At 40.6% G+C, this 22,551-nt stretch overlaps 2 protein-coding genes across 3 annotated transcripts; both read right to left on the bottom strand.

Moving 5' to 3' along the window:
* Positions 1-2,103: 2,103 nt before the first annotated feature.
* Positions 2,104-3,348, bottom strand: LOC139935908 (histamine H3 receptor-like). Its single transcript, XM_071930531.1, is given in 1 exon segment — positions 2,104-3,348. A coding segment is annotated over 1 exon segment (1,245 nt).
* Positions 3,349-4,661: 1,313 nt separating this feature from the next.
* On the bottom strand, positions 4,662-22,062 carry LOC139936750 (hyalin-like). Of its 2 annotated transcripts, XM_071931659.1 has the most exons (20): positions 21,843-22,062; positions 21,177-21,368; positions 20,545-20,802; positions 19,661-19,918; positions 19,040-19,170; positions 18,050-18,158; positions 17,582-17,779; positions 16,366-16,531; positions 16,097-16,236; positions 14,657-14,787; positions 13,162-13,270; positions 12,692-12,889; positions 11,463-11,631; positions 11,195-11,334; positions 9,184-9,387; positions 7,939-8,133; positions 7,215-7,469; positions 6,682-6,924; positions 6,114-6,362; positions 4,662-5,580 (listed from the first exon to the last, which is right to left on the bottom strand). In XM_071931659.1, the coding sequence occupies exons 1-20, from the start codon at positions 21,913-21,915 to the stop codon at positions 5,324-5,326; spliced, it is 3,675 nt and encodes a 1,224-aa protein (XP_071787760.1). In that variant the 5' UTR covers positions 21,916-22,062; the 3' UTR covers positions 4,662-5,323. The 2 variants fall into 2 exon arrangements, with proteins under 2 accessions (XP_071787760.1, XP_071787761.1); XM_071931660.1 differs by lacking the exon at positions 19,661-19,918.
* Between the last annotated feature and the right edge of the window lie 489 nt (positions 22,063-22,551).

Raw genomic sequence — 22,551 nt, 5'->3', positions numbered from 1 at the left:
GAACTGCATCTAGCCATCGGGCAATCTCTGTGGTCTGGTTGGTATGACACTGCTCTAACTGGTCTAGAATCTAGTTTTGCAAGGTTGTGGTTCAAATCCCACTCGAGCAATATGCCTGTGATTTTTTTTTTCACAGAACTCGGGTAAGTACTGAGTATACAGTGCTAACACACATCGGTCTATATGGGTAAAAAAACAAAATGAATATACTATAGTTACGTTCAACAGTTATAGTTGGCAAACTGACGCAGGAAAGAGTACAATAGAATTGATCATCCCGTTTTGTATTTTATATTCAATTGACACTCATCTACTTAAAGGGACACTATTGGTAATTACTCAAAATAAATCTTAGCACAGAACCTTGGTAATGAGTACTGGGGAGAGGTTGATAGTATACAAAATTGTGCGAAACTGAAGTGACATAATTTTCGAGAAAGAAGTAAATTCCACAAATAAGATTTCGAGACCTCGGAATTAGATTTTGAGGTCTCGAAATCAAGCACCTGAAAGCACACAACTTCGTTTGAGGAGGGTATTTTTTTCTTTCATAGTTATTTTATGCATATGAAGACTTGTCTTTGACAATTACCAATAGTGTCCAGTGTCTTTAACAAATCCCACCTTTATTCCATTTGTGTGTAGTTTTGTCTGGAACCGTCCCAACTCGTGTTTTTATGATAATACTGCGGTGTTATTACATAGTACTATATTAATAGTACACGCTCTTCAAAGCCTGAACCCATATGCTTTGGTCATCAAGTCAACCAAGAAACCAAGGCCAAACTGGGCAATAATAATAATGTGCTTTTAATCTGACCACGCACGCTACTCACTTGTCTTTTTTAGTAATAATTGTTGATAGGCCTACTAAAACATGAGAAGAATGACATACTAAAAAGTGTACCGCACTTTTTTATATTTACGAATTGTATTGAACTATCCTGACAGTCACATGGGTAAAGGATGTCCTTGTAGCTTTGCTGTAGAACGTGACAAAAGAACAGGCCATGACGGGATGAAAATAATTATTTGCGGCATCGTGACGACAGCAGTAATTTGTGACACTGTATTGCAGCCAGTGGAAACCGGGGTTTCTTTTTACAAAGTCTGTTGCGATTTTGAGTAAGGGAGGAGGGACTGCCTTGTTAAATGTTGTCAACGATTTCAATGGAGTTTGCACTCTCGCTCAAACAGATGATGTATTTATGGTGCAAAGTTCCGGTAAACTAATACCGAGTGATGTTAAGAGGGTGGGATTGCTATAAAGCTTGGCTTGCTTGTGCCATGGGGGAGGGGAAAGTGCGGATTTTGTAGGCTGGTGTAAAAACAAACTGCACGTGGGCAATTTTACGGTCTCGGATCGAACTCTGTATAGGCCTACTATGAAGAAAAGGTTATGCGTTAATAGTTGAAACCCGTTGTTTAAATATTCGCTAACTTCGGTATCGGGGACAAAACAAAAGGATACTTTAAAGGGAAAAGGAAAACAAACAACAATGAAAACAAAAGGGTATTTACATTGTATATATATAGACCGTGGTGCTCCTAATGAATTTGTTTTGTACAAGGAATATGGGAGGCTCACAGGGTCAAAGGAAAGAAAATAGTGTCACAGGGATGTAACAAATAATATAGAATGTGTACTTTGGTAAAATGTGTGCTGATAAAAGCCAAGGCTATGAAAGCATACGCGTTCCTCTATGTTCTCAAGCAAAGGTAAAACGGGGAAAAGTATACATCTGCTGTCTCGTTGTGAAGTTTCGAGCCTATTATTATAACCCATGATAAGCCACTCCAGAATGGGTGCCTGTGTCCCAGGGAAATCTGTCCGCCGGAGATTCTGTCTCCCTTATGGGGAAATAACGTGTGCTCAAGGAGGGTGTGTTTCAAGAGAGGGCGCTATCAGAAGAAGTTTGTACACAGTTCGCCGTATGGGGGACAGATTCTGCGGGGGATAGAATATCCCTGCCACACATGCCACAGTTAATTCCCCACGGCACAAGCTTTATTTAATTCGACAATTCAGTATAAATAACAAGTCCAGCTTTGTAATACTAATAAACGCAGCTCCAAATCATTATGTTACTGACTTCTACATCTTCAGCAGCACAACCTTCGGAATACACTGACGAAGAACCTTCTATACCTTGGGCTTTACATGGCATAAAGGAGAGGGTTGATAGTGCTGTTGCACCACAGTAAGTTATCCAAAACCTCTGCAGCGTATCTGTCGATGGGCCCACAGAAAGTCACAATGATATTCTTGACGCAAAATGGCAGCCAACAGAGGGCGTAAACACCAACAATCAGGCTAAGGGTAACGGCAGCCTTTCGGTGTTTCAAGTACTCGTTCTTGTTAGGACGGCCGTGAAATGTCGTCGACTCGCCGCCTTCATTGTGGCGTTTCTCACGGCATGTAGAAACTGCCTTTTCCGGTACTGTTGCCTCATTCACTGTTGGAGCTGCACACCTACCAACTGACACCAGTGTTAAATCTACAGACCCTTGGACAAGGTTGCCGAGCAATCCAAGTCGGGGTCCATTGGAGTGACTTTCTCTCCAAATGGATAACTCGATTGCCCCCGTCGAAACTGTCTGTACTGTTTTCTCAGGGCCGTGAGTCCAGACGAACCCCATGACTCGTCTTCGTATAACGATATATAGCTTTCCATTAAGGTATATTAAAACCGCAAATGGTATAACGAACTCGAAGAGTATCAACATCACGTTCAAGTACGTGTTCCCGTAAAACTCTACGTCACAGTTAACGCTGTAATCTACGTTACGCTCCCCGGTGACGGGGGACCAGCCAATTATGATGCCTGGATAGAAAACCAAGCAGAAACACCAGCAACAGGAGATGGAGACCAGTGCCCTGCGTCGCGTCTGGACGTAAAGATACCGAAGCTTGAGAGTAACCAGGCGATAACGATCCAAGCTGATTAAAACAACAGCCAGAACTGACATGTAAGATGAAACGAAATCCACCACGAGGTAGATTAGACAAGGTATCATGCCCATTGGCCAGACACCGGTGAGTAGCCAGACGAAATTCACTCCCATGCAAACCAAACCGATCACGAGGTCCGCTACGGAGAGGTTTAAGATGTACAAGTTGGAGACCCGGCAACGTATGGCGGGATCGCATACAAAAGCGACGATGACGATGACATTGCCGGCCACTGTCACCAGGACAATGGGACCGTAGATGAGGCAGATGACCAGGACATGCTCTACAGACGTGGCAGGCCTCTCGTGACTGTCGTCCTCGGGCAATGGCGATGACATATTGCCCAGTACATCACATCGGTTGCGTGATACAGGAAACTCGTCAAAGTTGGTCATAGTTACTCGGCAGTTTACCGGTTCATCGTTACATTTGATGAGTACATTTTTAGCGAGATTCAAATGTATTCCTTCAATGAAGTACTCTGGTGGTTACCTACGATGTTACACATTGGTGACGTGTTCCCGCAGCCATCATTAGACAGTAATTTAAGTCAAATATTTACATTATTGTATTTGAACAACGATCAAGTGCAAGTCAAATATACATATTGTGTTTGCACAACACTCAAATGCCTGCGTGGATAACCGAACGTGTCTATAAACCACTTTCTACTCCATGGTGTCATCATCAATCATCAATCATTAAAGCAGAATAAGAGCAGTCGCTGCGTTTGGGTTGTCCTCCCCCCCCCCCCCCCCCCCCATTAGGAATCTTTTGTAGGCAGCAACCAAATGGACTTCGATCTATCTGCCGTTGCCCCTTTTCAATAATGTACCGCATTTTCATGCAGTTCTGAGACGCGCGGTTTGACAGGTTACTGCTGGATATTAACTCTTTTTTTTAACTGACTTTACAACGACCGTTTTCGAGACAATGTCGATTTGGGCTTAGGCTCTACCTCCCGGTTGAAGCCCTGTACCCATAAGGAGAGCACACGACGGTTTCCGTATCGTGAGCCCAAGCCTTAGTTTCGAAAAGATATGTAAAGGCTGTTTATATAATGACATCGCGTAAATAAATTCATCGCCAATAACTACGGACCACCGTTATTTTTAAATGTTATAAATTAGTTATTTGAATGTGTTGTCTATTATTAAGTATCTATTGAACTGATTACATCCATGACCTGACAACCCCTGTATCAGTGTAATTTGACAGTAAATCAAATGATTCATAATGTTTAGTATAGGCTTCAAGGGAATGGATTATGCACTATATTATGATAGCTGTTTTCTTTTTTGCGTGGAGTTTCATCAAATTGTTTTGAGAATCCTAAGTTCGGAGAATCCTAAATGATTCAGTACTTTTGTTCGCTCTGGTGGTCTTATATTTTTGTTCTTGGTGGTTGTCAACGGTTTGTTGGCTGTGAACTCAACGGGAGTTAACCTGTGCACAGCTACAATAATGGGTTGGCATTTTCTTTGTGTCCATTTTATGAACATTAGTTTGAATTCCAGTTATTACAATGTTGTTTATCTAACAATCTATCGGGGGGGGGGGGGTATACCTTTTAGTTTAAAATACTCCCTTGGCCTTTCCATTATGGACACTCTCGAGATATGGTAATAATAAATAAGTCCCTGAGAAAAGAAGAAAACTAAACTTCACAACATGATATCTCATCAAAACTTAGCTTTATTTATTTGTTTATTAAAACATATTTATACAGGGTACGTATTATCAATTCGGATGATGTTTTCATCCCGGCCCAAGGCCCAAGTTCATAAAGGCCTGTACGCACAGTATCTTAACGTATCATTGCTGCGACTGGTACCCGGCTAATTTCTTGCCAATCAGTATTTTCTGCTAAACACCTTTATGAAATTAAGCCCACGTTACGTGTAAACACAGGTGAAGTTAAGCCTCGTAATGTTAACATAACTATTACGTTATGTTTAACTAAAAAGGTGTATTGAGTTGGTTAAACCGGATAGAAAGACCCCACAGCATGAATGGTAAACTGTTTGAGGCACTAATTCAATTGTCACAGTAATTACCGGACTTTAATGCATGGTAAACTTTACTGTTTAAGGTACCAATTTAACTGTCACAGTGATTACCGGACTTTAATCTTTGACAGACACTCAATAGTTCTCTGGAAGATTAACTGATATTATATCAACTGTTAATATGAGCAATCGGGTTGATCTTAACAATTGTATTCACTTACAATTATTTATCTTTTTATCACAAGCAGTCTTGTACCCTGTCTTCCTACCATACGAAGGCAGACCATTATACGCACAATTCAGACATGTACCCTGTCTTCTGAGTATACTTAATCAAGTCAGACCACTATTCCAGTGCTTGCTAATTCATACACATTACATCCACGGTAAACTCACAAATCGCTTTATTACCAGCTTGGTCCTCTGCGATGTAATAAACAGTTTCCATCAGGCCACAAGAGAAAGTGAACCCGGACGATAAGTCCGAATTGATGACCGTCACTTCTTTCCCGGAGTTATCCTGGAAGACTGGCTCTTCCCAATGGACAATTTCAGAACTGCCCTTGGTCTTTATCGCCATAGAGCCCGGGCAACTGACTACCTGTGGTGGCTCCTCATCTATAAATAAACCAAATTTAATTTGTTATTAATATAGACAATTAGGTAATCAATATTGTAAACAACCGTCATAGATTAGTCAAACCCGTTAATAGTAGGTTTTGTATCCGTAAATGTTACGGTGTTTTGCGACTACTAGGGTTTTATGTAAATTATCGGAAAACTACTTGAATAATGAGACGACGATCAACTCTCAACAGAGATTGGGGGGGGGGGGGTATTAAACTGTCATGGGACACCCTCAAACCCCATGTTCCGACACATGGGAGGATACAATCGGCTAAACCACCATCCAGCGGCCATAGCAGGAAACAGCGCCACCAACCGACTGGTGGTGCCTCGTTCTGGTGATACTATTCGAAACGTAAACGTCATTAACGAAAGCATTGGCTGTGTTTTGTAGAAAAATTCATTTTGATAAGTTGATATTTTACCAGCCTGATAAACTTCCTTCACAACTACTATAATTTGTTCGATGTCATCTGCAAGGGGGATTTGTGGTATTGTGAAGGTTTTACGTTAACAAAATCTACCTGTGACCGTAATGCTGAATGTGCATGTGCTTTGGAGTCCGGACCTATCACGTGCTGTATACGTGACCACCGTTACTTCATCCAGATAAAACCGCTCCTTGGCAGCCGAGGGGGAAGCCTCGATGGTCGGTGTTCCAAAATTGTCTCGTGCCTCAGGTCTGTCCCAGGTCGTTGTGGTAAAGTTTTCATGGAGATTGGTGGAGAGCACAATGTCCTCCGGGCAGGTGATGAATTCAGGAGGCTCCAAATCTAAAAACCATTGGAAAATGTATCATCATTATATTTGTATCGTTTGCAGGGGTTTGGTTTTACACGTCATCTCTTTATGACAGTTTTTATAGTTTTGTTTTAACCTTTACAGCCCCTGTCCAATTTGTAATCACTGGAGTGTGTGTCTAAAGAAAAAAAAATACAAATCATGTTTAATTGATAGTTGTAAAAACTATACGATTGCCATCGTATGATTGATAGGAATAAAGGTAGCCACTTTCTCATCTATTGAAGAACCTCGTCATACTTCACTGATAAACTACTACTGCTTGATCATCCAGTTTAGTCAAAGCATTACCTTCCTCAGACACGGTGAACTCACACCGTGCAGTATTACCAGCTTGGTCCTCTGCTATATACCAAATACTCTTTGGTTGACCAAAGAAGAACGTGGACCCGGACGGACGATTGGAGATGACCGAGGCGTCATGCCTGGAGTTATCCTGAAACACCGGCTCTTCCCAGTGGACAACGGCTAGACGATTGTCGGTCTTTACTGCCATGGAGTTCGGGCAGTTGATAACTTGTGGTGGCTCCTCATCTAGAAATTAGAATGGCCGAAATTACTCAAGTTATTCTGAACAAACACTTTTGCTTATAGCTCAGACTGCGCAGTGTAAATTTCCTTAATTGACGTCTGTAAACAAACATTGTGAGGTTTATATGTTGTGCTTTTCTACAAGTAATGGGTTGTTTCAGAGAGTACCGGTAATTCTCGAAATTAGGGCGATAGTGCTTGACAGTCATACTAACAAATGCCACAAGAGAAAAAGAAACACTATTCTACATCTTATAGTTGTTAAAGATGTGTGACGCAATTTGTGATGATACCTTTGACTGTAACACTGAAAGTACATGTGTTTTCGAGTCCGGTCTCATCACGCGCTGTGTAGGTGATGACCGTTACTTCATCCAGGTAGAACCGCTGCTGCGTAGCGGACAGTGACGCCTCGATGACCGGCTCTCCATCATTGTCCCTTGCCTCTGGTTGGTCCCAGTTTGCAGGGTTTGTAGCAAAATTCTCATTCAGATCGGTCGGGAGAGAAATGTCACCAGGACAAGTGATGAATTCTGGAGGCTCAATATCTGATGGTTAAAGACACTCACCTGTTGTAATAAATTGTCAAAGACCAGTCTTCTCACTTGGTGTATCCCAACATAAATATGCCCAAAATAACAAACCTGTGAACAATTGTACTCAATCGGTCGTCGAAGTTGTGAGATAATAACGTAAGAAAAAACAACCTTGTCACCCGAATATGGGTGCTTTCAAGATGCTTGATTTCGGGACCCCACAATGTAATGCCGAGGCCTCGAAATCAAATTCTACTATTTCAGTGGAAAATTACTTCTTTCTTGAAAACTACTTTACTTCAGAGGGAGCCGTTTCTTACAATGTTTGATAATATGAACAGCTCTCCTTTGGTTGTTATGCTAACATATATTTGGAGTAATTACCGATAGTGTCCAGTGCCTTTAAGTGATAAGCATTTGTTAATAACGAAGCACCGAAAAAGAAACGAGCAATGAGGAAACGGACTGTTATTTGACTTACCGATGCATGTGTTTTGCACTGATGGGTCTGACCATGTACCATCTGCTTGACATGTTCTAGAACTTACTCCTCGTAAATGGAACCCACAGTCGCATTCGTAGAAACATTGGGATTTGTAGTCCAACTGGCGTTCCATACAGTCTGGCGGTGCGATCCTCGTATGGGTTTCCGCGACGAGGATGGGACAGGTCTTGGCTGGAGGAAACATAAGAAATTATTGGAAATGTTTGTAATACCCATTGGCCCATTGGTCGTCTAGTCAAAACCGGCAATCTGAGTGGTATTGAATGTTAAAGGTCGTGGGTTCAAGTCTCTGCCGAGGTGCATGTAAACTCTGACAGCTCTGAGTAATACCTCAAAACAAGGTGTGTTCCTCAAAATCTCAACCATGCTGTTCTTCATCGTAAGTACAATAGTCGCAGTAGTTAATTACAAATGTTTTGCAGCAAGAGACATTGCATGACATCCTTTTATTTTGTATTGATTGATTGATTGACTGGTTGATTGACTGATTGATTGACTTGGATTATTTAAATGGTCTCTAGGTACTTTTTACACAATGTCGATAGATTTACATTAAACTTAAACAGTTTGAAGATAATGATAGTAGAAAGCTTCCCTTAAATAACTTGCTGATGTGCTGTAGTTTTTGAGAAATGAGTAACACAATGTCACGAAAATTACTTTAGTCTCGGTTTTAGCATGTAAAGATGTATTAACCAGTTATGGTATTTTACCATAGCATACCATAACTGGTTAATACGTTTTTACATTCAAAACAATTTTCCTCTCACTGACAGACTGAGACGAAAATGATTTTCTTGACATTGTTGTACTCATTTCTGAAAAACTACAGCGGCTCAGTAAGGAATATTTTAGGGGGAGCTTTCTACCAGCATTATGTTCAAGCTGAGTAAGTGTAATGTAAATCTGTGGACTTGTGTAAAAAGTAGACCCTTTAAAGACACTCGATGAAAACAGCTCGAACGCTGATAAATCAGGAATTAGAATATGGTACCAATTGTTAAAAGTACATAGAATAGGACACTTTGGAGAATAATGAATTAGAAAAACACACCCTTGCGTGCTTTCATCTGCCTATAAAATATAAACTATTTGCTAAGGTGCTGTAGTGCCCTCTAATTCTCTCATTAGAGAGGATAGAGAAAAACGGGTTCATGTTATGACTGCCACAGATTTTTTTCCAGTTTATCGTCATTTTCTTATAGGGAGTAAACTTTGTACCATTGCATCTACCACCACCCGTGGTAGACCACTCTCCTAGTTGTCTGTCCTCATTCAAGTGACACCATATCTGTAAGCGACCTTCCAGATCGTAGCCTTCACTGCACGTCAGATTACACACTGTATCAATCCTGTTGTCCGTGGTGTTACATGATAATTGGTAGCCGTCGCTTGGTAGTAGATATCTCTCACATGTAGTGAACACTGCAGCAAAGAAAGAACATTATTTAACACTTCCCAGTTATCATTGAGCCCTTTTACATAAGAATATAGACACAATGACACAGACTGCAGAACCATTGTAGCCATCCAATGTTTCATTAATGTATCTCATCTTTTGAAGATGTCATTATGTTTTGCTTGTGTATGGTTCGGCATACTCGCCAAACCACGTACGAAACACGTAGGGAAATAATTGTCTAGCATGTAAAACACCATTGTCTAAATCCTTAATATCAGATCCCTTAACCACATCTTAGCCAAATTTTTCCCTCTCCCTTAACGTTCAAATTTGTGGCGCCATTTTTGTATACTCGTGTCTAATAGTAGTTTAGCTTAACGCTTTACGTCTTTGGCACACCCTCAATGATCATGTGTGTCAGGCTGTTTTGCTCAGGTTGTTCGAGGATGTTTGTTTTTTCGATGTCGCTGATCATGTCATATTACTATTTTGGGGATTCATAGTCATATTCATAGTTCTTGCTTTCTGATTGGTATTGGTGTTGTCGTCCATGTCGGTTCTGTGCAGAGTTTCTTTCATGTTGGATGACACGTGTGACTAGGTCCACGGGAGCATTCGTCTCAATTTTCTTGGCGTGTATAGGCGCATCAGTTTCCTTTCGACCAGACCCGATGTTCTTAAGATGGGTGCGATGAGCGTGCCCAAAAGTCACCTTTTTGCACGAGCAGTTATTTTTGTTTCTTGTATGACAGTCGTTTATTTACCAATTGTCTCAGGTGCGGTGTCTGGTGAAGTGATAACCTCTTCCTTATGGCAATAAATGTACATGACCTTTCAACACGTTCCCGGCAAAGATAGCAAAGACATGATATCAGCTCCTTATCGGCTCTTTTTAGAATATCTTTCGTAAATCGGGGTGTAGATTTTGCCCAATAGCTTTAGAGCACGGGCATTGTTCCCGAGTCGCTGCGTCATCTTGACCGAATGAAGACAAAGGCGTTTGTACGGTTCTACTTTACATACAGGCCTACTTTGTATAGGCGTACGGCGTATCTCCCTTGAATATGTTGGTCCCGAGCCTGAACTTTTCCAGGCTGGATTTAAGGTTGCGCGGGGTCCGATAATCGAAACGCGTTGAGGGGGAGGTTTCATGTTAAAGGAACACGTTGCCTTGGATCGGACGAGTTGGTTTATTAAAAGCGTTTGTAACCGGGTTTTTTAAGATGCATATGGTTGGAAAGATGTTTAAAAGTATAATACAATGATCCACACAAGTCTGCCTCGAAATTGCGTGGTTTTCCGTTTACTGCGCGAACTAATACGGTCGGCCATTTATGGGAGTCAAACATTTGACTCCCATAAATGGCCGACCGTGTTAGTCGACGAGGTAAAAGGCAAACCGTGCAATTTCGAGGCATGTTTGTGTGGATCATTGTATTCTACTTTTACAACATCTTTCTACCCATATGCATTTTATAACAAACACTTTTCAAAGACCAACTCGACCGATCCAAGGCAACGTGTTCCCTTAAGGGTGGATTTTACAGCTTTACACTCACATTCCTACATCTCAACAAACTGTCTACAGGCCGATGTAGGTACGTTTTCCTTTCTTGGATGCGCGTGTACAATTTTGAAATTTGCGTAATTATTGTTTGGATAAAAGTCTGCCCATTTGAAGAATATCTGTGGTATAACACCCATTGAAGGAGTAGATTGTTTGACTTTCAGCATCATAACCGTCCACTTAAATATATTTCCCAATATGCTTTCTTCTTTGTTTCTTTCGTGTTGTATGTATTTACCGTCCGTTTTCCCTTCTAAACTTACCGACACATCTATCACCACTCTTCCGATAACCTGTCCTGCATGTACAATTTCTTTCTCCATTTTCTTCTCTACATGATGTAGATCCTACAGTAAAACTGTCTTCATTTATCTCGCCGCAATATACTGTCACTTCCTCCATCCTGAACAATCGATTGGAATTAAAAAAAGTCAATTCTAATTTAGAGCGCTTCCAGGGAGCTTTACAAACTAAAACAAAGAGTCACAATAACGTAGGTTTAGTTCAAACGGAACCATTTCGGTTACTTACAAACAAGAGTTTTCTCCCGTACACCCACCACCGACTCTACCAAACATACTCTTTCTGAAGTCATCAACAAAAGCTGCTTGGATTGCTCGTTGTGTCTTTGCATTTGTGCAGTCTCCGGCATAGTACTGCGTCTCCATACCCTGTCGAGCTCCACTTGGATCATGTTTTTCTAAACAAAAATGCAGAAAGGCTATTGAAGGAAATTCATTCTTTCGTAAAGGGACTATATTGGGCATTTTAACTGTGATGTGACTGCAGAATACCAGCATTATCATGGTTTCCATTTTCATATTTTGCTCATTCAAACCAGTTTAATCATATATCGAGTAAAGTAAAGTATTCTTGGCCGGTTTTAAAACACGTGAGCTGTATTGCAACAAGCTCGACTCGTATCCCGTAGACTCACTATCGCTGAGTGATGTTTCGCTTATAATTGTATGTCTTGACGTTTGACATCTTAAATTCAGTTTTTCTATCGCGGAAGGTTGGTATAGCTTTGTACCATACCGGCATTTTATTTGATTGCTCTATTAAACTGTCTAGCTGCATAGACTAGATGCATCAGTTACAACAAAACAAATATGAAACCCGACTAACACCATGGACTCTTGATAAACACTTTTTAGCCATAATAATATCTTTTTAGCCATAATAATATCTTTTTAACCATAATAATATTAAACAGCACTTACAAAGCGCACAATATCTGACCAAAAAAAAGCCATTCAAGGGTTTGCATGGTCCAGCGCCCACCGTTTAAAATGCACTCTTGCCGCTAGTACACGCACCCCCGGTCTCGACGTTTCAACTAACCTGCCATTAAGTTGTGTTATGGGAACACGTTTCCTTGGATCGGACGAGTTGGTCGATAAAAACCGTTTGAAAACATTTATTATGAAATGCATATGGTTAGAAAGATGTTTTAAAAGTAGAATATAATGATCCACACAAGTATCACTCAACGTTGCACGGGTTTCCTTTTACGTCGCGAACTAACACGGTCGGCCATTGACTCTCATAAATGGCCGACCGTGTTAGTCGACGAGGTAAAAAGAAAACCACGCAATTTCGAGGCATATTTGTGTAGATCATTGTATTCTACTTTTACAACATCTTTCTACCCATATGCATTTTATAACAAACGGTTAAAGAACGTAAAGACCAACTCGACCGATCCAAGGCAACGTGTTCCTTTAACTATTTGGACATTCCCAATTTGGAATAAAAACCTGAACAATCCGGCCATGGTATGGGGAGCCCGAATGGAGTTGTGGTCCACCTTCCCCTGCCACACATGTACCACACGGCCGGCTTCTCTGCAAACTCGTAGCCCTGGTTGCAGTAGACACGACAGAACGATCCGAACAACCACTGGTCACATGCCCTCGCCCCATTACGTGGATCTGGGTAATTTGGGCATGTCGAAGCTGCAATGGGATAAGTAAACCAAGTTTGCATTAGATGGAAAACACAATTTTTCCAAAGTTGGATCTTGAATGGTTCTTTGGTTATTAATCCCCATGAAAGCAAATAAAGGGTTTCTTTTCGTACAGAATAAAATTAATAACCGATACGTTAAATTGTCCATGTTAACACAGTGTGTGTTCGATTGTGTTTTTTTTAACTGTTTGTGTTTTCTTTTGGTTTTGTATTTGGTTGTTTTATCGGGGAGTGATGTTGATGTTTTGTTCAAACTTACGACTAATACGAATTCTGAATTGGCATTCGGACTCCAATCCGGCAGCGTCTGTTGCTGTATAAGTCACGATATGTACTCCCCAAGCTAGCTCCACGCCGGGCTGATGTGACTGGGGAAAATGCAAAAAGAAAGTTAATATTCCAATGCTTGTAATGTTGATTGGCATTCTCTTTTCGCGAACAATTTCATTTTGGGTTAAACATTTCCATAAACCTATGCCTTGTGGGCGTTTGCTCGTGTCCTTGAGAATATTTCTTTGTCTTTCGGATGTTAAGTAAAGCAGTATGTCCCATGTAAGGGATGGTGTATTTCGAAAAGAACCCAAGGAAGGGTCGGGTTTTAAAGGCAGTGGACACTTTTGGTAATTACTCAAAATGATTTTTAGCATAAAAACCTCAGTTGGTAACGAGTAATAGGGAGAGGTTGATAGTATAAAGCATTGTGAGAAACGGCTCCCTCTGAAGTGGAGTAGTTTTCGACTAAAAGTAATATTCCACGAATTTGATTTCGAGACCCAAGATTTAGAATTTGAGGTCTTGAAATCAAGCATCTGAAAGCACACAACTTCGTGTGACAAGGGTGTTCTTTTTTCATTATTATCTCGCAACTTCGACGACCGATTGAGCATATGTTGAGATACACCAAGTGAGAAGACTGGTCTTAGACAATTACCAAATTTAAGGAAGGGCCTGTGTTTCTCATATCGTGCACCGTGGTCTATGATGTTCGTCAGGCTTTCCTCAGGCTCCGGTGTATACATTGATGTGTCATATTGGTTTCATCGGAAATTACAAACAGTGTTTTGTTAATCAGCACAAGTTGGTCGTTTACCACAATCTGTGTATAAACCTAAGCTTTGTATCCCTGGACGTTTTAATACCAATCTCTGTTATTATATTACAATTATTATTATTATTATCATTATCATTATCATTATCATTATCATCATTATCATTATCATTATCATTATCATTATCATTATCATTATCATTATCATTATCATTATCATTATCATTATCATTATCATTATCATTATCATTATCATTATCATTATCATTATCATTATCATTATCATTATCATTATCATTATCATTATCATTATCATTATCATTATCATTATCATTATCATTATCATTATCATTATCATTATCATTATCATTATCATTATCATTATCATTATCATTATTATTATTATTATTATTATTATTATTATTATTATTATTTTATTCGCCATAACAGAACAAAACAAAATACATTGACAATATACCCCGAGATGGGCAAGGGACAACAAAAGCAAATACATACTATGATCCGTAGATCTGTTGCCCCACATCTGGGGTACACAATAAAATTAATATAGATTTAAAATAATATAGTACACAAAGCAATAATAAAAGCAGAAAACGTGTTATAGGGGAGAGAAAAGTTGTTTATCTGATTACCATCAGTAAAACCGCCTCTCCAATAACCAAACGGGTCATTAACATTGTCTTACTTGAGTCAAATTGAGATCCCCTTTAGAGTTGTCAGCAAACTGTGGTTCATCCCAGGTCACGGCGCTGAACTGGTCAGATGACGTTTTATGTATTTCGTCTGGGCAGTTTTCTACCGTGGGTGGCTGTGTGTCTGAACAGAAACAAAACACCCTGGTTGACATTTAGAACCATCGGTGGATATAGGGAAGAAATTAAAGAACACAAAACATTTGACGGCGGCTATACGGCTTCATCACTTGGCGTATTATTCACTGTCTATATACTTCAATCAGCAGCAAACGTCAAGGTAGTTTGAGGACGGAGGGCTGGCAGAGGAAGGGCCGTCTGCATCGATATCCCACACCAACCTCCTTGCTCATGTTTCACTAGTTTTCTCACTGTAGAGTAGTACAATTCGATACACTTTAAAAACATAATTGCTTCTCTTCACCTAGGAAGTGAATGGTACATGTTGTTCTTTGGATTGATTAAGTTTGAAGTGATTCGTACATATAGCAACGGATGTTGTATTTTTGTCGGTGGCCCTAATGTTATTATATTGTTCCCGGGCATTGTTCCCGAGTCGCTGCGTCATCTTGACCGAATGAAGACAAAGGCGTTTGTACGGTTCTACTATACATACAGGCCTACTTTGTATAGGCGTACGGCGTATCTCCCTTGAATATGTTGGTCCCGAGCCTGAACTTTCCCAGGCTGGATTTAAGGTTGCGCGGGGTCCGATAATCGAAACGCGTTGAGGGGGAGGTTTCATGTTAAAGGAACACGTTGCCTTGGATCGGACGAGTTGGTCTATTAAAAGCGTTTGTAACCGGGTTTTTAAAGATGCATATGGTTGGAAAGATGTTTAAAAGTATAATACAATGATCCACACAAGTCTGCCTCGAAATTGCGTGGTTTTCCGTTTACTGCGCGAACTAATACGGTCGGCCATTTATGGGAGTCAAACATTTGACTTCCATAAATGGCCGACCGTGTTAGTCGACGAGGTCAAAGGAAAACCGTGCAATTTCGAGGCATGTTTGTGTGGATCATTGTATTCACTTTTTACAACATCTTTCTACCCATATGCATTTTATAACAAACAATTACAAACACTTTTCAAAGACCAACTCGACCGATCCAAGGCAACGTGTTCCCTTAAGGGTGGATTTAACAGCTTTACACTCACATTCCTACATCTCAACAAACTGTCTACAGGCCGATGTAGGAACGTTTTCCTTTCTTGGATGCGCGTGTACAATTTTGAAATTTGCGTAATTATTGTTTGGATAAAAGTCTGCCCATTTGAAGAATATCTGTGGTATAACACCCATTGAAGGAGTAGATTGTTTGACTTTCAGCATCATAACCGTCCACTTAAATATATTTCCCAATATGCTTTCTTCTTTGTTTCTTTCGTGTTGTATGTATTTACCGTCCGTTTTCCCTTCTAAACTTACCGACACATCTATCACCACTCTTCCGATAACCTGTCCTGCATGTACAATTTCTTTCTCCATTTTCTTCTCTACATGATGTAGATCCTTCAGTAAAACTGTCTTCATTTATCTCGCCGCAATATACTGTCACTTCCTCCATCCTGAACAATCGATTGGAATTAAAAAAGTCAATTCTAATTTAGAGCGCTTCCAGGGAGCTTTATACAAACTAAAACAAAGAGTCACAATAACGTAGGTTTAGTTCAAACGGAACCATTTCGGTTACTTACAAACAGTAGTTTTCTCCCATACACCCACCGGCTCCACCAAACATACTCTTCTTGAAGTCATCAACAAAAGCTGCTTGGATAGCTCGTTTTGTTATTGCGTTTGTGCAGTCTCCGGCATAGTACTGCGTCTCAATACCCAGTCGAACTCCAGTTGGATCATGTTTTTCTAAACAAAAATGCAGAAAGGCTATTGAAGGAAATTCATTCTTTCGTAAAGAGACTATATTGGGCATTTTAACTGTGATGTGACTGCAGAATACCAGCATTATCATGGTTTCCATTTTCATATTTTGCTCATTCAAACCAGTTTAATCATATATCGAGTAAAATAAAGTGTTCTTGGCCGGTTTTAAAACACGTGAGCTGTATTGCAACAAGCTCGACTCGTATCCCGTAGACTTACTATCGCTGAGTGATGTTTCGCTTTTAATTGTATGTCTTGACGTTTGACAACTTAAATTCAGTTTTTCTATCGCGGAAGATTGATATAGCTTTGTACCATACCGGCATTTTATTTGATTGCTCTATTAAACTGGTTTAATAGCTGCATGGATTAGACGCATACCATGGTTACAACATAATAAATATGAAACCCGACTAACACCATGGACTCTTGATAAACACTTTTTAGCCATAATAATATCTTTTTAACCATAAAAATATTAAACAGCACTTACAAAGCGCACAGTATCTGACAAAAAAAGCCATTCAAGGGTTTGCATGGTCAAGCGTCCACCAATTAAAATGCACTCTTGCCGCTAGTTCACACACCCCGGTCTCGACGTTTCAACTAACCTGCCATTAAGTTGTGTTATAGGAACACGTTGCCTTGGATCGGACGAGTTGGTCTATAAAAAGCGTTTGAAACAGTTTGTTATGAAATGCATATGGTTAGAAAGATGTTTTAAAAGTAGAATATAATGATCCACACAAGTATCACTCAACGTTGCACGGGTTTCCTTTTACGTCGCGAACTAACACGGTCGGCCATTGACTCTCATAAATGGCCGACCGTGTTAGTCGACGAGGTAAAAAGAAAACCACGCAATTTCGAGGCATATTTGTGTAGATCATTGTATTCTACTTTTACAACATCTTTCTACCCATATGCATTTTATAACAAACGGTTAAAGAACGCTTTTCAAAGACCAACTCGACCGATCCAAGGCAACGTGTTCCTTTAACTATCTGGACATTCCCAATTTGGAATAAAAACCTGAACAATCCGGCCATGGTATGGGGAGCCCGAATGGACTGGTGGTCCATCTTCCCCCGCCACACATGTACCAAACGGCCGGCTTCTCTGCAAACTCGTAGCCCTGGTTGCAGTAGACACGACAGAACGAACCAAAAAGCCACTGGTCACACGCCATCGCCCCGTTACGTGGATCTGGGTAATATGGGCATGCCGAAACTGCAATGGAACAAAGTTTGCATTAGATGGAAAACATAATTTTTCCAAAGTTGGATCTTGAATGGTTCTTTGGTTATTAATCCCAATGAAAGCAAATAAAGGGTTTCTTTTCGTACAGAATAAAATTAATAACCGATACGTTAAATTGTCCATGTTAACACAGTGTTTGTTCGATTGTTTTTTTTTTTTTTTTAACTGTTTGTGTTTTCTTTTGGTTTTGTATTTGGTTGTTTTATCGGGGAGTGATGTTGATGTTTTGTTCAAACTTACGACTAATACGAATTCTGAATTGGCATTCGGACTCCAATCCGGCAGCGTCCGTTGCTGTATACGTCACGATATGTACTCCCCAAGCTAGCTCCACGCCGGGCTGATGTGACTGGGGAAAATGCAAAAAGAAAGTTAATATTCCAAGGCTTGTCATGTTGATTGGCATTCTCTTTTCGCGAACAATTTCATTTTGGGTTAAACATTTCCATAAACCTATGCCTTGTGGGCGTTTGCTCTCGTGTCCTTGAGAATATTTCTTTGTCTTTCGGATGTTAAGTAAAGCAGTATGTCCCATGTAAGGGATGGTGTATTTCGAAAAGAACCCAAGGAAGGGTCGGGTTTTAAAGGCAGTGGACACTTTTGGTAATTACTCAAAATGATTTTTAGCATAAAAACCTCGGTTGGTAACGAGTAATGGGGAGAGGTTGATAGTATAAAACATTGTGAGAAACGGCTCCCTCTGAAGTGGAGTAGTTTTCGACTAAAAGTAATATTCCACGAATTTGATTTCGAGACCCAAGATTTAGAATTTGAGGTCTTGAAATCAAGCATCTGAAAGCACACGTGTGACAAGGGTGTTCTTTTTTCTATATTATCTCGCAACTTCGACGACCGATTGAGCATATGATGAGATACACCAAGTGAGAAGACTGGTCTTAGACAATTACCAAATTTAAGGAAGGGCCTGTGTTTCTCATATCGAGCAACGTGGTCTAGGATGTTCGTCAGGCTTTCCTCAGGCTCCAGTGTATACATTGATGTGTCATATTGGTTTCATCGGAAATTAAAAACAGTGTTTTGTTAATCAGCACAAATTGGTCGTTTACCACAATCTGTGTATAAACCTAAGCTTTGTATCCCTGGACGTTTTAATACCAATCTCTGTTATTATATTACACTGACGTGTTATAGGGGAGAGAAAAGTTGTTTATCTGATTACCATCAGTAAAAACCGCCTCTCCAATAACCAAACGAGTCATATTGTCTTACTTGAGTCAAATTGAGATCCCCTTTAGAGTTGTCAGCAAACTGTGGTTCATCCCAGGTCACGGTGCTGATCTTATCAGATGACGTTTCATGTATTTCGTCTGGACAGTTTTCTACCGTGGGTGGCTGTGTGTCTGAACAGAAACAAAACACCCTGGATGACATTTAGGACCATCGGTGGATATAGAGAAGAAATTAAAGAACACAAAACATTTGACGGCGGCTATACGGCTTCACCACTTGGCGTATTATTCACTGTCTATATACTTCAATCAGCAGCAAACGTCAAGGTAGTTTGAGGACGGAGGGCTGGCAGAGGAAGGGCCGTCTGCATCGATATCCCACACCAACCTCCTTGCTCATGCTTCACTAGTTTTCTCACTGTAGTGTAGTACAATTTAATCACTTTAAAAACATAATTGCTTCTCTTCACCTAGGAAGTGAATGTACATGTTGTTCTTTGGATTGATTAAGTTTGAAGTGATTCGTACATATAGCAAAGGATGTTGTATATTTGTCGGTGGCCCTAATGTTATATTGGGGTCGAATTGTTTAATTTTTGCTATAAAAATACATCTCAGACAAAAATGTATGCAACTGCCATGTACGTCTCTCCAAACTTACCTATAATAACCACCTTAAAGCTACACTCCGCACTCAAGTCAAATGTATCCGTAACAGTGTACCGTACACGAACAGTTCCAATTTCAAATCGATTAGATGGATTGAGTCCGGCTGGATGAACGGTGACGGTGAGGGCGTCTGTGTCGTCCAAATTGTCGCTGATGATTGGCATGTCCCACGTGACCTCGGCTGATGAGAGTCCGGGTTCGGCTGCTTTAACAATTGGTTCTGGACAGGTTATTTCAGGAGGGATGACATCTATAAATCAAATGAACAAAATGATCACCTACAAAATGTGCAGCTGTAAGATTAGCAGCAGTAGATACAGTGTGTATTATTACCATTAATATTATTTTATCAGATCAAGGGCCCCCTGCATCCCACACCGAACTTTTCTTTCCAAATTTGCACTGGATTTCTCACTATTACTGTAGTACAATCCGAGACACTTGGAAACTATTATTGCTTGTTATCACCTAGGAAGTGAATAGACTCCTAAGAAGGTTTAGTTCTATGGATGCTGCGTATTTCATGTTGAACCGAGATAGTTTAAAGACAAGGGTGTTTTTTCTTTCATTATTATTTCGCAACCTCGACGACCGATTGAGCTCAACTTTTTACAGGCTTGTTATTTTATGCATATGTTGAGATACACCAAGTGAGAAAACTAGTCTTTGACATCTACCAATAGTGTCCACTGTCTTTAAGGAATAGAGCATTTGTTTCAAAGACGGAGTTTCATGAGCGTCATGATATTGATGTTATGCTTGGAATTGAATTTTTCATTTTTGCTAGTTCTAGATACTCAGAAATGCATCTCAGACAAAGGAAAATGTATGCGTCACTCGATGAATCATTTGTAGTTTTTTGTTTTCCAAACGTACCTAGAACAACCACTTTAAAGTAACACTCCGCACTCAAGCCAGCGGTGTCCGTAACAGTGTACCGTACACGAACAGATCCAATTTCAAATCGATGAGATGGTTTGAGTCCGGCTGGATGAACAGTGACGGTGAGGGCGTCAGTGCCGTCTACATTATCACTGTAGACTGGCATGTCCCACGTGACCTCGGCTGATGAGAGTCCGGGTTCGGCATTTTCCACAATTGATTCTGGGCAGGTTATTTCAGGAGGGATGTCATCTAGAAAATAAATGAAATGAACAAAACAAAATTAATGAGCACTTAGAAATTTGCTATTGTAAGATTAGTACCAGGAGATACAATGTATATCGTGTTTGTGTTATCAATCGCATTCCTGTGTGTCCATTTAGACAATATGTAGGCTCGTCTGCCATTTTCATGAAGAACTGTATACGTCGTTTGCTCCATGTGACTCTTGCGGACTCGTGACCTTTGTTAAAATTTACCCCGGCTCCGATGAAACAAACGTTTGGTGATTAAATTCGGAACATCTTGAAAGGGAATCTACATAAACCCCCAAACACTGTGACAATAGTACATGGAAAATGGAGTCACACTGGTGGACTAGTGTGCCCGAGTACTGAATTTCTTACCAACACATGCAACAAGTTCGTATGGGGACCAGTTTCCAGTGGTTTGACACAGTTTAGTCAAAGGCCCCTGTAGTCTAAATCCATGATCGCAGCTAAACGCACAGGCTCGCCTCACCCTTTGCCGCCTCTCTCCACAACTTGCAGGTACAATTTCACCATTACGTAAGGAGGGCAAAACGGGACACGTTACAGCTGAAGAAAGACAAAAACAGGTGTGACAAATTATTGCACTTTGAATCACAGTCGCGAATGTTGTTAAGGCTCTCTCTCCACCCCTCGTTATTTGTAACCATAAGTACGAACTCCAGACGATTCAAAATTAACCCATATTCTTCCGGATCAGGCTGACTCGAACACCGGTTTGAAAGAGGGGTTCAGCACGAATGCTGGGTCATTTTGACACAGACTCCGGGTACCGGTGACCCAGAAATGGGTCAGGCGCAGCGGGACTCGGAACCGGGTCAATTGTGACCCGGACGTTTTTAGAGGGTATTAGGTATTGCAAAATACATTGCAGCTGCTTTATCCCGTGCTGGGACGTGACTCATGGTTGGCTACCACAGGGAAAATAAAACTTGGGAAAATTAAAATTCGTATAAAGTTTAACAGAACAGTCGTTACATGAATCAACGAACGGGTTTAATATTAAAAGAATGACTTATTTACCGGTGATTGTGGAGGCTGGTAATATCACAAGACACACCATAGTCACGATCGCAAGAATAATACATGCCGTCATGGTGACTTGAAACTCTTATTGATTTCAAGTGTACACACTGTAGTTTAGTTTTGGCAACTCGTTGTAGCAGCAGCTCGGTGCCTGCTCAGTACTCCGTATGATTCACTTCCACTCACCTCGCTAACATATCAGTATACACTGATTGGCAGCACGTATATCTGTTTGGCAACATTGCAAGGTCATGTGCGATCAGTCTGGGCGATCATTCAAAAGGCAATAATAATGTGTTTCAACATCTGTAAACACTGTGAATTCCAAAACGAAACCAAAGTTTTGACCCTTCACCTTCATGGAATCCTAATTGCTTTCCAGTTCCAGTCAAGGGCTTTTAAGGCACTGGACACTATTGGTAATACTACTCAAAATAGTTATGAGCATAAAAACTTCCCCCTACCCTAACCCTTATCCCTAATTGATTAAAATGTCAATGAAATCATTTTTAAGAGCCATTAATCGCGTCTTGGATTGAAGATGCAACGTCACGTTAATGAAGACCCCCATCCGGCCTACCAACCAACTACTCACCTGAAAAATGGCTTACCCGTGCAAGGGGGTGGGGGGGGGGGGTATCCCATCACTCTCACGACCCTTGGCCCCTAGGCTTCCAAATGAGGTTCAAGAACCAATGAATGCTTA

Source organism: Asterias amurensis, chromosome 4 (assembly GCF_032118995.1).
Source record: "Asterias amurensis chromosome 4, ASM3211899v1".
NCBI lineage: Eukaryota > Metazoa > Echinodermata > Asteroidea > Forcipulatida > Asteriidae > Asterias > Asterias amurensis.
The sequence above is the reverse complement of the archived record's forward strand: the minus strand, read 5'-3'. Positions and strand labels throughout refer to the sequence as shown.

Bases quoted from the DNA above. Each gene is read 5' to 3' on its own strand.
- LOC139936750 (XM_071931659.1), bottom strand. From the start codon at position 21,915: ATGACGGCATGTATTATTCTTGCGATCGTGACTATGGTGTGTCTTGTG. The intron at 20,803-21,176 runs GTAAGAAATTCA...TTTATTTTCTAG, and splicing joins CGAACTTGTTGCATGTGTTG to ATGACATCCCTCCTGAAATA. The intron at 11,335-11,462 runs GTAAGTAACCGA...TCGATTGTTCAG, and splicing joins ACGGGAGAAAACTCTTGTTT to GATGGAGGAAGTGACAGTAT.